The sequence below is a fragment of the Balaenoptera acutorostrata genome, chromosome 8, assembly GCF_949987535.1.
Source record: "Balaenoptera acutorostrata chromosome 8, mBalAcu1.1, whole genome shotgun sequence".
Lineage (NCBI taxonomy): Eukaryota > Metazoa > Chordata > Mammalia > Artiodactyla > Balaenopteridae > Balaenoptera > Balaenoptera acutorostrata.
Genome location: NC_080071.1, coordinates 112,879,963 through 112,896,305, shown reverse-complemented (window position 1 = coordinate 112,896,305; position 16,343 = coordinate 112,879,963). Strand labels below are relative to the sequence as shown.

At 35.4% G+C, this 16,343-nt stretch overlaps 1 protein-coding gene across 1 annotated transcript in view; it reads left to right on the top strand.

The window, feature by feature from the left end:
- Positions 1-16,343, top strand: part of ACTR3 (actin related protein 3) — a 56,476-nt gene that overhangs the window by 17,922 nt on the left and 22,211 nt on the right. Inside the window, exons 2-6 of the mRNA XM_007192024.3 lie at positions 3,567-3,622; positions 5,658-5,782; positions 10,608-10,718; positions 13,881-13,976; positions 15,422-15,529. Coding sequence (XP_007192086.2) covers positions 3,567-3,622; positions 5,658-5,782; positions 10,608-10,718; positions 13,881-13,976; positions 15,422-15,529 — 496 coding nt within the window. The remainder of the gene's footprint in view (positions 1-3,566; positions 3,623-5,657; positions 5,783-10,607; positions 10,719-13,880; positions 13,977-15,421; positions 15,530-16,343) is intronic.

The following is a 16,343-nucleotide window of genomic DNA, read 5'->3' as shown; positions in this document are numbered from 1 at the left end:
GAGTGTCTTTGCCTTGGAGAATGGGTTACATTTTCCTGATTCTTCATAGATGGAATAATTTTGGTTTGTATGAATATATCAAGCCTTGCATATCTGTTTTCTTGATGAATATACGCTGTGCTTCCAGTTTTGGGCCATTATGAATAATGCTTTTGTGAACAAATGTTTACCCTTCTTTATGGGGACATATTTTCTTCGGTATATACCTAGAAGTAGAGTTGCTGGGTCATATGGTAAGTGAATGTTTAAGTGTTTTCCAAAGTGGCTGTTTTATTTACAAATGATTTTGATTTTTTTCTATCATTCCAACTAGGAATGTATGAAATTTACCTCAGGGTACTTTTTTTTTTTTTAATTATTAGCACCTTTAATTATTATTTATTTATTTTGGCTGTGTTGGGTCTTCGTTTCTGTGCGAGGGCTTCCTCTAGTTGCAGCAAGCGGGGGCCACTCTTCATCGCGGTGCGCGGGCCTCTCACTATCGCGGCCTCTCTTGTTGCGGAGCACAGGCTCCAGATGCGCAGGCTCAGTAGTTGTGGCTCATGGGCCCAGTTGCTCCGCGGCATGTGGGATCTTCCCAGACCAGGGCTCGAACCCGTGTCCCCTGCATTGGCAGGCGGATTCTTAACCACTGCGCCACCAGGGAAGCCCCCTCAGTGTACTTTTAATTTGCCCTTTTTTTTCTTTTTTTACCCCACAGAGTTGAGCATCTTTTCATTTATAGCCATTTATATTTCTCTTTCTTTGAATGGTTATTGTCTTTTACCTTTCACTCTTCCTTTCTTCCCTCCTTATTTCCCTCCTTTGTTGACATCACCTTCTAGATATCCTTTATATATTAAGGTGATTAACTCTTTGTCTCTGAGTGCAGATAATTATTCTCTTTTGGTCATTTTTCTTTTGGCTACTTTTGGTATGTTTTTGTGAAGAAGTTTTAAATTTTCACATAATTTGAGTATCAGTCTTTTCTTAATGTCTGGATTTTGAATTATAGTTACTAAGACTCCCCTATTACAGGGTTATAAAGAAGTTATCCTGCATTACCTTTTAAAGTTTATGATTTATTTCCCTACCCTGTTTTAATATTTCATCCATTTAGATATATTTTGTTTTAACATGTACGATATGTACAGAATTTACTTATTTTCCCCAGTAGCTGTCAAGTTTGCGTAGCTTTTTAAGAAAATTGTTGTAAAATATACACAACATAAAACTGACAGTTTTAACCATTTTTAAGTGTACAGTTTAGTGGCATTAAGTACATTCACAACTATCACCTTCAGAACTTTTTCATCTTCCCAAACTGAAACTCTGTACCCATAAAACAGTAACAACCATACCCCACCTCCATCCCTGGCAGCTACCATCCTGCTTCTGTCTCTGTGAATTTGACTATTTCAGGTACCTCATGTAAGTGGAATCATATAGTATTTGACCTTTTGTGATTGGCTTATTTCACTTAGGATGATGTCCTCAAGTTTCATTCATGTTGTATGTAGCATGTGTCAGAATTTCCTTCCTTTTGAAGGCTAACTAATATTCCATTGTATGTATATACCACATTTGTTTATCCATTCATCTGTCAGTGGACCCTTGCATTGCTTCCACCTTTTGTCTATTATGCATAATGTTGCTGTGGACATTGGTGTACAAAAATCCGTTGAAGCCCCTGCTTTCTTTTTTGTTTGTTTGTTTTTGGGTATATACCCAGAAACAGCTTTGCTGGATTGTGTGGTAATTCTGTGATTAATTTTTTGAGGAATTGCCATATTGTTTTTTGTAGCAGCTACACCATTTTACATTCCTATCAGCAGTGTACAAGGGTTCTGGTTTCTCCATATCCTCACTGATATTTTTGTTTGTTTGGTTTTGTTTTTGATGTTTTGGTAATAGCCATCCTAATGGATGTGAAGTGGTATCTCATTTTGGTTTTGATTTGAATTTTCTTAATTATTAATAATATTGAGCATCTTTTCATGTGCTTGTTGACCTTTTGTATATCTCCTTTGGAGAAATGTCTATTCAAGTCCTTTGCCTGTTTTAAAAACTGGGTGGTTTATTTTGTTGAGTTGTAGGAGTTCTTTATATATTCTGGATATTAACTCCTTATGAGATATATGATTTGTAACTCTTTTCTTCCATTTTGTGGGTTGCCTTTCACACTATTGATAGTGTCCTTTGGTACACAAGAGTTATTAATTTTGATGATGTTCAATTTATTTTTTATGGTGTTGTTGCCTCCTTGTCGTGTCATGTCCAAGAAATCTTTGCCAAATTTAATGTCATAAAGCTTTGTCCCCTATATTTTCCTCAAAGAGTTTTATAGTTTTAGATCTTATATGTAGGTCTTTGATCCATTTTGAGTTAAATTTTGTATGTGGTGTAAGATAAAAGTCCATGTTCATTAATTAACGGATATCCAGTTTTCCCAGCACCCTTTCTCGAAAAGACTATCCTCTCCCTGATTGAATGGTAATGGCACCCTTGTCAAAAATTATTTGACCGTATATGGGAGGATGTATTTCTGGGCTCTGTTCTGTTCCATCAGTCTGTGTGTTTCTGTGTCAGTGCCACGCAGCTTTCGTTACTGTAACTTTGTACTAAGTTTTGAAATCAGGAAGTGTGAGACCTCCAACTTTGTTCTTTTCCAAGATTGTTTTGGCTATTCATAGTCCCTTGAGATTCCATATGAATTTTAGGATAGATTTTCTCTTTCTCCCAAAAAACATTGTTGGGATTTTGATAGCAATTGCATGGATCTGTAGATCAATCTGAGTAAGTAACTTCCAAATGTGAACGTTTGTCCCATGTCTGACTCCTATACTAAATAATCCAATTATCCAAATGGCAGATTTAAGAAAAATCCAAGCTGTTTAATCCCATGTTTAAAGCTTAAGGAGAGGAAAAGTTATCAAAGTGTCTACTAGCTATCTGAAGGAAGAGTTTTTCTGAAGGTGCTACTGAACAATGAGGCCAAAAAAACTGAAACATCGGAGTTTGGAGCAGAGAAAGGTTTATTGCAGGGCCGTGCAAGGAGATGAGCAGCTTGTGTTTTACATGGTTTACCCCTACCCTTTACTTTTATACAGATATCACATAGTTGACCATTGTTCTGTACCTTGCTTTTGTTCAGTTAACAATACGTTTTGGAGATTGTTCCATATCTGTACATAAGGAGGTTCTTCCATCTATTTTTTAATAACTGCATAATATTCTATAGTATAAATGAAGCATATTTAACTAGTTTGATGGCTATTTATTTCCGGTCTTTTACTATTATAAGCAAGATTGTCGCAAAAGGCCCTGTTGTATGTTATTTTGTACATGTATGAATATTCCTGTAGGATCAATTTCTAGAAGTGCAGTTCCTGGTTAAAAGCTATGGGTATTTATAATTTTGATATAATTTTGAAAGCAGAGATGTTTAAATGAACTGAAACGATGGAATTTTGTATACTATTTACCCAGAGTGGAATCTCACTTTATAACAAATGGAAATCTAAGAATTAAATTCATAATTGCTGAGATACTTGTGAAATCCTTATGAAATTCTTTTTGTTTTTCAGGTATACAAAACTAGGATATGCTGGAAATACAGAACCACAGTTTATCATCCCTTCCTGTAAGTATTTCTTTTAAGTCACAAATAAGCTGATTTAATATCTTTTCTTAATAAAGTAAAATAAATAATCATTTTTGACGCTCTGTAAGATTTAGTCCTTTAAAAACATGGTTTGCCAAGTTCTAAGCATGGCCTCATTTCTGTGCCTCTGACCATTCATTTCAGATCTCTGTTTAGCTCTTCATTTACCAGATCTGCCAAATATCTTTTTAAAGACAAAAATGAATGAGCTGATAATTAAACAGTTTTCTGCTTTGAGGGTATTGCTGTTAATAATGTGTGTGTGTTACTATTAAGTAATGCATTACCCATCACACGCCTACAAAGGCTATCCTTTGGTTTGTGGATGTGGTTGTTTGCAGGGCTCGTGCTTGTTGACATCCCTGACAAGAGTTCATGTTTCAAAATAAGGATGGCATCTCATCTTTCGAGATGCGGACTTCAGCTGTTTTCTAACATCTTTTTTTTTTTTTTTTTTTTTTTGGCTGTGTTGGGTCTTCGTTTCTGTGTGAGGGCTCTCTCCAGTTGCGGCAAGCGGGGGCCACTCTTCGTCGTGGTGCGCGGGCCTCTCTTGTTGCGGAGCACAGGCTCCAGACGCGCAGGCTCAGTAGTTGTGGCTCACGGGCCCAGTTGCTCCGCGGCATGTGGGATCCTCCCAGACCAGGGCTCGAACCCGTGTCCCCCGCACTGGCAGGCAGATTCCCAACCACTGCGCCACCAGGGAAGCCAATTTTGAACTTTTGAACCTTGGGTTCTCATCACCATTGTATCCTTTCTCTATTTCACCTTTCTGCCAAAATTTGCAGTTTTAGTTTTCATTGTCTTATGAGAAGCTGTGGCATGTTAAAAATCCATTGCGTATGAAAGAAGGTTTTTGATTTTGGGGTTTTTTTTTTCACCCAGCCAGTTTTAATGCTGCAGGTGTAGTTTTATAATGAGCAGATATAATCACTGCCACTGATGAGCACTGACATTTTATCTGGAAAACCTGTGGATATGGTTCAAAGTTATTTTCATAATCTTTGTTTTTTAGGAAGTTTATAGTGAGCCATCTAATGTCTGTGTACATTGTAAATAAATTGCTAGAGAAGCTCTCTAACATTTAGAAGTAGATTGGATTTAGAATTTCCTTCAGTATTTTCTACCCACCTTATTAAGGATATAAATTGTTATTAAATGAAAGTGTAACAGTTGGGTGCCATATCAGCTTAAGTGCATGCAGACTTTTTGTTTTTTTTTAATTTTTGGCCGTGCCGTGCATCATGCAGGATCTTAGTTCCCTGATCAGGGATGGAACCCGGACCCCCTTCAGTGGAAGCATAGACTCTTAACCAATGGACCGCCAGGGAAGTCCCCAGGCAGATATTTTGAATGAAGAACTGTTTAACTTGAAGGATTCAGAAATTTATAACTTAATTAAGAAATATACAATTTTTAGGTCTAGAACTGTATGCTGGATTTCTGAAATTATATAAGGAGATTGTTGTGGGTTTTACCTAAATGATTTGCAATTTCCTTTTGTATATGTGATTTAAGTTTAACAGGTCTTTATGCCAGTGTTATACCTAAATTACTAGTTCATAATAATGCAAATAGGATAGAAATATGAAGAAAGCTTTAAAAAAAATTCCCCCGTGCAATTTTCCTACTTTTATAACTGTTTTTCAGTTTTTTCTTTCTGGTTGTCCATCAAGCATAGGTTGACTTGGTGAAATTATAATTTTACTCAGATCAAAATAGATCTCACATAGTTTTTAAAAACATAACTGAAACATTCCCACAGCAGTACTTTGGTTTTTTTTGGGCTTTTTACACTTGAGGCCTTGTCTCTGGGTGGAAGTTGAGATTTCATTGTGTTAAATGAATTTTGTCTTTTTTTTTTTAAATGACCTTTTTGCTTTAATTTGACACTTTAAATATACTAGATCATGTTCTATTTAGTAACACTTTATTACGGAAGAAATACAAGTGAAAAATTCGTCTCACTTGAAAAAAATACAATTTTTGACATATATAAATAACTTCTATTTTAAAGGTATTGCTATTAAGGAGTCAGCAAAAGTGGGTGATCAAGCTCAAAGGAGGGTGATGAAAGGTGTTGATGACCTAGACTTCTTCATTGGTGATGAAGCAATAGAAAAACCTACATATGCAACAAAGGTATATTTTTATGATTTGTATAAATACAAATAACATTTTCTTTCAAAAAATTAGTTTGTTCTATAATTGTGCCACTTGGAATTTCAGTCAATTACAAGCCTAATACCCTCAGCCTCTTCACAATAGAAATTTCTTCTTCTCTGTGGCTCCTCCCAGCCTTGCTTTGACTGTACTGGTTTTTTTCCCCAAGAGGAAGATTTTAGCCCCTTCAGGTGAGCAGTATTTACTTTTCCACCTCAGAATCATCAGTGTGATTGGCTTTCTCTTGCCTCCACATTGCCACACCTAGAGATATTTCCCTCCCGTCTTTATTCAGACCCACACTTTCTGCCCTTTTGAAGCCTATGTCATCTGGAAGTGCCACTCTCTTTTCTCCTTTTTATCTTTTTCCCTTTCTTGTTTGTTCCCTACCATTCTTCCTCCTTCTCCCTTATTATTGAGGTATAATTTATATACAGTAAAATAGGTAAGGCTTAGTTACACAGTTTAAAAATTTTTGTGACTGTAATCCTAAAAGTTCAGGACATAGAACAAGTCTAGTAACCCAGATGCTTTCCTTGTGTCTGCTCCCACAGTCACTACCCCACCTGCACCAAAAGGGAAACACTATTCAAATTGACTTTACCTAGTTTGCACATTTCTTCCTTGGTCCCTCTTTTCTTCCGTTTTAGTAATTTATTCATTAACAAACAACTACCATGTATAAACAACTTTACTAAGTGCTGAGATTAAATAAGAAAAATGGCTTTCCTGACTTCAAGTCTATTATAATTGGTGGGAAGGAAGCCATTGAAGAAATAATTATAAGTGGCTTGTAGTTATACAAATATTTGGCTCTTGGAGCTTAGAAACAAAACAGAACTGGAGATAAATATTTAGAAGGTATTAGTTACCTTTGGAAGGGATAAGATTCCCAGGGGTAGGCCTAGGACAGAGCCTGATCAATGCATCATTTAGGTTTGGATGGAGGAGGAAAGCCTACAAAGGAGACTGAGAAGGCATAGTTAGAGAGACTGGGTAAACAGGAAGGAGCGATAAAGAGTGTGGAATGCTGCGATCAAGTAAGCTAGAGCCTATAGGTTATTTGCTGTCTTTAGCTACAAGGATGTCATTTATAACCTTAATAAGAATAGTTTTAGAAGAGCAGTGAGGCTGGATTAAAGTAGATTGGATTATGAATGACAAGGAAAAATGACAGTAATATTCAGTGAGGTTTAGCTTTGGGAAGGAGAGATGAAGAGACAAGTTGTGGGCTTAAAATGGAAGAGATGCTTAAATGCTACTGTGAAAGAGTCATTAGAAAAAGAGATTAAAGTAACAGGAAAGACGGAGTATAATACAGGGTTCTTGACAAAGCTAAAGGGATGGAATCCAGATGATCTAATTGATATATGGAGGATCTCTTACATTATAAAAAGTGAAAAAGAAAAAAGAGGTAAGTATGGAATCAGTTTTATAGATTTGGTGAAGAAAAGTTGGATTCCTGACTGTGGCTTCTGCTTTCCTTGTGAAATACATGGTGATGTTATCTCTGCTGCCCAGGAAATAGGGGGGAGAAAGTGAAATCTGAGTGATAGGGAGAACATTTAAAATCATCACTGTGGATAACAGAGTAGGGAAACAAAGCCTTGCCAGGTAAATTTAGGTCCATTTGGGAATAGTAATTATGAATTCTTAGTTTTATCAACCAGTTCTGTGTGATTTGTGTGATCAGCATTCTGGGTATAGGCAAGTTTAGGGTAGGACTGTTCTGAGTTGGGTTTTGGTAGATGGAATGACAAAAGGAAGTATGAATAGTCAAAGTGATGGGGCCTAAAATCTAAACTGTGTGTGTGTTTGTGTGTGTTGTGAGGGGGATGATTTTTGGCGAGGGAAGAATTACAACAGCCAGTGGACTGCAAGTCTAATTGTGATCCAGAGAGATACAGTGAGGTGCTGGAGTATGCTAGAAGGATAAGAAGTTGTGATCAGAGAGGGGTGTACTTGCATTTCAGGGACTTAGAGATGATAGTGATGATCTAAACTGTGGCCAAAATGGAAAAGACACCTTTGAACGTCATGAAGTCAGTGAGCTCAGAGGCCACAGTTCCTCTGCATTGATTCTGTTCTTTTAAACACATTTTCATGTCTTCCAAATGCAACAAACACACCCAAATGACAAAAATTCTTTCAATCCTACCTTCTTTCCTTAGCATTTTAGCTATTGTTTTATTTTCCTCTTTTAAAACCAAACTTCTTATTTAGTCTCATTATTTGGTAAGCTCTTTGTTAAATCCAATTATATGTAACAATTTTCATCCTTCTTGATTTGTCTTTCTTTCACAAGACTACTCTGCTGGTTCTCTTCCTAATGTGGACTATTCTTTTTATTTGTTACTTGTTTATTTTTTTCCCCTACTGTCACTGGTTCTTTCTCCTTTGCCTACTACTCAAAGGTCAGTATTTCCTAGGTACTGTCCTTGATTCTCTTTTATTTCTTTATTAGAGACTTTCTCTAGGTGATCTCATCCACACCTTCGTCAACAACCACAGCCTACATCTCTACTTCCAATTCCTTGACCCCATTTCCAAGTACCTACTGTCACCTACCTACTACCTGGCTCTTGAGGTTAATATACTCAAAACAAAATTTATTACATATACTCTACCCTTGCTTATTCGAAGATAAGACAAAACACAACTTTCATGTCTTGATTAATAGATCCTTTCCATCCTGACTTCAGAGCTAGAAACCTAGTGATGATATCTTTGAGTTTTTCCTCGTAGTGACAGAAATCTTGAATCTGGCCTAGCGTTATTTACACCAAAACTGGGGCTCTTAGTCTTTCTTGCTTGGTTCTTTTAAGATTCATTTCAGCTTTCCCAATGCTGCTATAATAATCTTATTAAAAATTGAAGCTATTCTTGTTTATACCCTGCTTGAAAATTTCTACTGATGTTCTGTTTCTTATAGAATAAAACCCAAATACAAGGCAAGTAATCGTTTTTGAGAACCTGGTCCCCTTCGTGTAGAACTGATCTATCTGTCTACACCTCTTTCCCTAAAGGCACACGTGTTTTTCATTGATCACTGTTGTGTTTGTATATTATTGCGGTGTTTGTATATATTTTTTTCTATTCTCTATTTACCCCACCCCCTGAAAACAAAATTAACAAGGTTGCTCCTTTAAGACCCAGCTTAGATACGACCTCCTCAGTCATAGAGGAATAGGAGCCTTCCCATTTTCCCTCTGAAGCCAAGTTGATCATCTTGTCCTAGGTACTTTATTTCCTTAAAAACTTACAATGTTATGTTTGTATCTATTTCTTTCACTGGACAGCTTCTTATGGCAGGATGTTCATGTCCTTAGCATTTGTGCCAATGGTTATAGTAGGTGCACAATAATAAATGAGGAATAAATGAATAAATAGCACTTAGAACATTAAAATATGTCAGTTCCAGTAATGTTATAAAATGAATGATGTAGTACATTTTTTACTTCCCTAAAGCAAAGTGGGGAGTAAAAGTTATTTTTTAAGTATAATGACTTAGAAAGTATCTAGAAGGCTGTGGTGAAATGTGGATATTAGGAATTAATAGATAAGAGGTTTAATGATTGAGTAGATGACTGTAGGATATTTATTTCACTAATGCATTCAGCCTTAAGTACTGGGTGTGTATTTGTACTATGTGCATGGAACTATATTTTTTTGTTTATTTTTCTTTTGTATATTTTTTGAAGTTTTATGCCTACGTTTTTACTTTGCTTAAGGAAGTCTTCATATATTCAGAATACTAATCTTTAGTCACATGTGTTGTGAAACTATTTTATTGCAGAGATTCACAAACTTTCTCAGTGGCCTTAGTGTCTCAGTAAAATTTTTTACAGTGTCACTTAGAAAGAAATTCCTAACAGTTGTTTGTTAAGTAGCAACTTAGTAGCCACTTGAAAAAAATAAGACACATATTTGAAAGGAAAATATTTTTATTGTTAAATAATCACAGTTACTAGTAGGATGCATGTGCCTGTCGGGCACTTCACAGTTTCTTACACCTGGAATCAGATTGCACATCACCATCCTCATTTCTTATTGTACATGGGTTTTTTGGGGGAGGTATTTAGTTTTCATCATAGCAACTGCTGGCAACCCAGCTTTTCTAAGAAGTGATATTACTTGAAGGGAATCTAGTATGATCTGATGTTGAAACTGAACTACTTTAAAGTAGTAGGTATGCAGTGCCAAACTGATTCTGAGTATCACCAAGTTTCCCTGGAAAATGTAAAATATTTGCGGTGTCTTTGAGAATTTGCTGTAGTACCCTGGGGCTCAGTTTTGGAACCATGGTTCTATAACAAATACATATGACTTGTCTTATAAAATTTTGCTTGCTTGATTTATGGTTATTCTTGCTCTATACTTACCAACTGTGTTTTATATATTAGGCACACAACAAATACTTGTGAAAGAGCTAATAAAGATTAAGCAAATTGTCATAACCTGTAATTTTCACAGACTAAATTTTAATAGGTTCCGTTTCCATTATTACAAAATTTTCAGCAATCTATAAAGACCGGTGCAATGACCTTCCATCTAGATTGTACAGGTTTTAACATTTTGACATATTTGCATTGTGTTTTTTAATTGAAACATCTGAAAATATGTTGTAGAAATAATTTCTTTTATCTCTAAATAGTTAAGTATGCATCTTCTAATGATCTCTGTGTCATTAGCACACCTAAGAAAAGCTATCCTCATCTAATACTCACTAGTGATCTGTTTTATATTTGATTTTTTTCTGATATTAGTAAAGATTTAATTCCTGTTTTATTTTTTGTTTTAATAGTGGCCAATCCGCCATGGTATAGTTGAAGATTGGGACTTGATGGAAAGGTTTATGGAGCAAGTGATCTTTAAATATTTAAGGGCGGAACCTGAAGACCATTATTTTCTTTTGGTAAGTACAAATTTTAATTTCTGTGAGGAAATTTTTGAAGAAATTTAATGAGAATGTTTTCATCACATCTGTACTCATAGGACATACGTTCTTGTTTATTAAATTGTCATGTATCTAAAGACTTTGTTATAAAGCTGTATCATCTTTAGTATCTTCAACAGTAAGTTTCAGGGGAAAAAGTTGGAAACATGGCACTTTATTTTTAAAAAAATGACTGGTCTGATTATTATTTCATTTGTAATTCTTGGTAACAAACTACAATATAATTTAATTTTTAAACTTTTTTCTTTCTTTTTTTACCAAAGCAATGCATGTTCATAATGTTAAAAAATCAAGTGCTATAATATCAGATTTAAATTAAAATTTTCCTTCCTCACCTCCCCCTACCCTTGAACCCTTGATTCCCCCTGGGCAGACACTTTAAACTTTTAAAGAGTTTTTCTTGATAGTTATATCATGTATTTCTTGTATTTTTGTTTGTTTATTTATTTATTTTAGTTTTTTTCGCTGCGTTGGGTCTTCGTTGCGGTGTGCGGGCTTCTCATTGTCGTGGCGTCTCTTGTTGCGGAGCACGGGCTCTAGGTGCGTGGGCTTCAGTAGTCGTGGCACATGGGCTCAGTAGTTGTGGCTTGCGGTCTCTAGAGCTCAGGCTCAGTAGTTGCGGCACACGGGCTTAGTTGCTCTGCGGCATGGGGAATCATCCTGGACCAGGGCTCGAAGCCATGTCCCCTGCATTGGCAGGCGGATTCTTAACCACTGTGCCACCAGGGAAGCCCGTATTTTTGGTTTTTTTAAATATTAGACAGTCTATTAACTTCCTGCTAGGTAAGATGAGTATTTCGTTCTTTTCCTTTTATCCCCTCCTTTACCCAAAATCCTTACCTTCTCCTTCTTTCTGTGACATTAATTTTGGGTTAAATTAATATTTTAATATTTTTAATATTTTATATTTTATTGTGATTGTGAATATTGTTTATAGTTGGACCATAAACATAAAGTTGAAAAGAACCTTGCAGTGAATGCCCAATATACCCACAACCTAGACTCAGCAATTAATTTTACTATAATTGTTTTAGGACATCTATCTATTGGGTTATCCTTCTATCACTCCATCTTATTTTTTTAATCACTTCAAAATGAGTTGCAGATGGAGTCATTTCACCCCTAAATACTTTAGCATACATTATCATCAACTAGAGTTTGTTATTGTTTACATTTTTTCTTTTATATAAAACTTACATTCTGTAAAATCACACATCTTAACCCTACCATTTTATGGGTTTGACTGGGCATTGGCAGACTTTCTCTAAAGCTAGTTAGCAAATATTTTTGGCTTTGTGGACCATGTGGTCTCTTTTGCAGCTGCTTAATTAGCTCTGCTGTTGTTGTGGGAAGCAGCCATAGGCAATACTTAAATGAGTGGCTGTATCTGTGTTCCAATAAAATTCTATTTACAGAAAGAAGTGGTGGACTAGATTTGGCCTGCAGGATGCATGATGTAGTTTGCCCATCCCCTGGGTTTGACAGATGCATACATCTGTGTAACCTAAACCCTTATCAAGATAACAGAGCATTACTGTTAACCTGGAAAGTTATCTCATGCCCTTTTCTAGTTAATCCCTGCCCCTATGCCCTGGAGGCAACCCTTGTTCAGATTTTTTCCAGTGCATACATGTTTTGCTTATATTTGAGTTTCATGTAAATGGAATTGTACAAGATGTGCTCTTTGGTAAGACTTCACTCATCATAATCTTAAGATTCATCCATGTTGTTGCATATACACGTAATTTGTTGCTTTTTGTTGCTGGGTCGTACTCCATTGTATGCCTCCCTGTCCATTTTCCTGTTGATAATCACCTGGGCTGTTCCCAGTTTTTGACGACTGTGAATATTTTTTGTGTATCGTGAACATTCTTAAACAAGTCTTTTTGTGGACATGTTTTTATTTTTCTTTTGTAAATACCTAGATATGGAATTGCTGTTTCACAGGATAGATGCATGATTAATTTTATAGGAAACTTTCAGAACTTTTTCCAAGGGATTGTACCTTTTTGCACACCCACCAACTATGTGTTAGTGATCTGGTTACCCTATGTATCCAGATCCAGCATTTGATGTGTCAGTCTTTTTAATTTTAGCCATTCTGGTTGGGTGGGTAAACTTTCTCATTTTGGTTTTAATTTGCATTTTTCTGATGACTGATGATGTTGAGTACTTTTTCATGTGCTTATTAGCTATTTGTATATTTTCCTTGTGAGGTCTTCTGATTATATTTTATTTTGTATAGAATTTCTGCTTTTCTTGGAGTTTATAATTTAACTGCCTTGGTTTTTTAGTTTTCTTAATTTTATATGTAACTCTTACTGAATTATCTTCAAACTCTTGAACATAGTCCAAAACCCTCTTAAGTTTAAACATATCAAGTAGTTTAGAAGTTAAAGGTTTTACATATGGAAAAAGTCTAATCCTCATTAATTTTCTAAAAAAAATTTTATAGTGTCTTTTAAAATTAAAAAAAATGATTTTATTTGTAATGAATTTAAGTTTTATCTGTCTTTCCTTTTGCAGTTTATGTTCATTAAATTTAAGCAATCATTCCTTACCTCAAGGTCAAAAACATAATTCTTCTGTATTTCTTAAGTTTAAACTTTTGCCTTTCAAGTTTAAATATTTGAGATAACAGGAAGGATTGGATAGTCAAATCAGATTCATAAGAATGATGTCTTATGTAGTTTCAAGCTTTGGTAATATGAAATGATTTAGGTATTCCTGAGGCATAAGTGAAACATTAAGTCCAGGATTTTGAGGGCTGTTCCTTAGGTCCTTTCTTCGCTCACTGGGATGTGTTGTGGCCCAGACTTAACCCGCAGGTTTCTAAGTGATGTGATGTATGTATGCAGTCACATAACTTAAACTGAAGAAACATCTTAAACTGTGTAAACATCTCCGTTTTATACTCTAGCAGTTATATAAACATACAGATCTGTTTGAGTTCTCTACTGTTTTTTTTTTTTTGGTCTGTGTGTCTTTATTTTTGTACCTCTGAGTTTAATGACTTTTAAATACAGTGTTTGAAATACATTATTTCTTACGTAAAAATTATCTATAAATTTATCAAAATAATTTGATATTGCGTACTTAAAATCTTATTCAATTTAATAGACTGAACCTCCACTGAATACTCCAGAAAACAGGGAATATACTGCTGAAATAATGTTTGAGTCCTTCAATGTTCCAGGCTTGTACATTGCTGTACAGGTAAGCAAGTTTATAAGTCAAAATAAGCTTGACTCTTAAATTTTAATCTGGTTTAATTCACTCTTAAAATATATGTATATTTTTCTTAACCTCAAAGCATATCATAGTTCTACTGAACTGATAATTTAGAAATTGTATTAGAGGAATGGAGCTATTTAGTCAGTAAAAGAGAAATGTTAAAGGAAGTAAGTTAATGTTTTTTGGATAAATCAAGACCTTTTATAGAACAGAAATAAGGGAACTGATAGTTATTGAGAATTTACTCTATGTCAAGAATTTTCTGTACACATTCATTTACCCTTGTAACATTCACTGTCCTTTTTTTGTAGTCTGTTTTGAATGACTTACCACTACATATATTTGACCACTGCCTCCTTTGTGCCCCCCTGTATCCTGTATATCACAAATCCCCATAGTATTTTATTGCATTTAATTTGTGTATGTATCTGTATGGAACAGCTTCTCTCCCATCCCTCAGGATCAGAGCTTACTTCTTACTTGTTTTTTAACGCTGTAGCAAATGTGATACGTGGCATATCACAAATGCTTAAAAAGTATATAAATTACTGTGTAGTTTTGTTAGCCCACGGTTATTATGGTGTGATCCTGTGTTAAAATAGGAGGATGGCCTAGTTACCTTTCTAGGTCCCTTTCAGCTAGTATATTGCAAGTAGGTAAAATAAAGCCAGCTTAGTTGTTTTTAATTAATTAATTATTTATCTCGTTCGAGGCTTGGATTTGTATGAAATTTAGGTAATTTTTTTAAAATGAACTAGCTTCATTAATTTCTTAATTTGCAAACTTTTAATAGAAAAAATTATACTTTATTGCCTATGCCAAGATTTTTTGTAGAAGTACATTATTTCATCAACTTTGCTTTCCTCATTAAATCATAGTATTTGGAAGTGTGCAGTGGCCTTTTCTGGTTAAATAGCTTGTTACATATTCCTAAATGCATGTTGCACTTAGAAAATTTGGAGCTAATCTTGTGAGTGATACTTAGTATAGCCATCTATGTACTGAATAACTCTGATGATTGGTGGCTGTGTGCGTCTCTCTACCTTACTTTGTGGTATGTTCCAGGCTAGGCCATATAAACATACTTTTAAGTCCTGTACTGTATTATCTCATGTTAGTCTTCCATATGTTAGTACTGTACTATCTCATGTTAGTCTTCCACATTTTTGGGGGGTATAGGAGGAAAACGGCCCTCACTAAAATATCGAAAATTTATAAACATGCCCCTAAAGACTAATGTAAGCCTGTAAGTTGTCTTAATAATATGTAGGCTGTGAACAATTTTATTGTATAATATAAATTAATTTTGTGTGTTCTCTTTCCAAAGATACTACATTTAAAATTGCATAAAGTACTCCAGTAAAAAATTTTTTTCTAATAACTCTTTGTTTTTATTTTTTTGCCTGTCATATTTCTTTTTGTTCAAGGCTGTTCTTGCCTTAGCTGCATCGTGGACCTCCAGACAAGTAGGAGAACGGACATTGACCGGTACGGTAATAGACAGTGGAGATGGTGTCACTCATGTCATCCCTGTGGTAAGGATATTTTAAAATTACTGAACAAGATATCAGATAACACCTGGAAAAGTTAAATTATATGAATTAATGCCACCTTTTAAAAACTTTGAATATTACACTTAAAAATTTACTGTAGGGCTTCCCTGGTGGCACAGTGGTTGAGAGTCTGCCTGCTAATGCAGGGGACACGGGTTCGAGCCCTGGTCTGGGAAGATCCCACATGCCACGGAGCAGCTGGGCCCGTGAGCCACAATTGCTGAGCCTGCGCGTCTGGAGCCTGTGCCCCGCGACGGGAGGGGCCGCGATAGAGAAAGGCCCGCGCACCGCGATGAAGAGCGGTCCCCGCACCGCGATGAAGAGTGGCCCCCGCTTGCCGCAACTGGAGAAAGCCCTCGCACGAACCGAAGACCCAACACAGCCAAAAATAAATAAATAAATAAATAAATAAATAAATAAAATTAAAAAAAAAAATTTACTGTAATTTGACCATTGTTCAGCTATAGCTGTGTTTTGCTCAAATTATTATTAGAACTTTGTAAACAAATTCCAGATTTTTTTTTTTTTGCTATAGGTTTTTACTACAGTTAAAAATAATTAGAAAATTATTAGAAAGAGTTTCTAATTCATAATTAAGAAATGATGAATTAGAGTATCTGGAATGGAAATATGCCTTTCTTGTCTTAAACGTGGAACTCAGTTTTCCAGTTTGGATGCGTCTGATTGTGTGTTAGCCAGTTGATAGTTTTTCTTATCCTTAATTAACAGATTTCGTACTGGTCATACGTTATCTACTAAATAGGAGTTAGTCGAAAGTGCATGACCATTAATGACT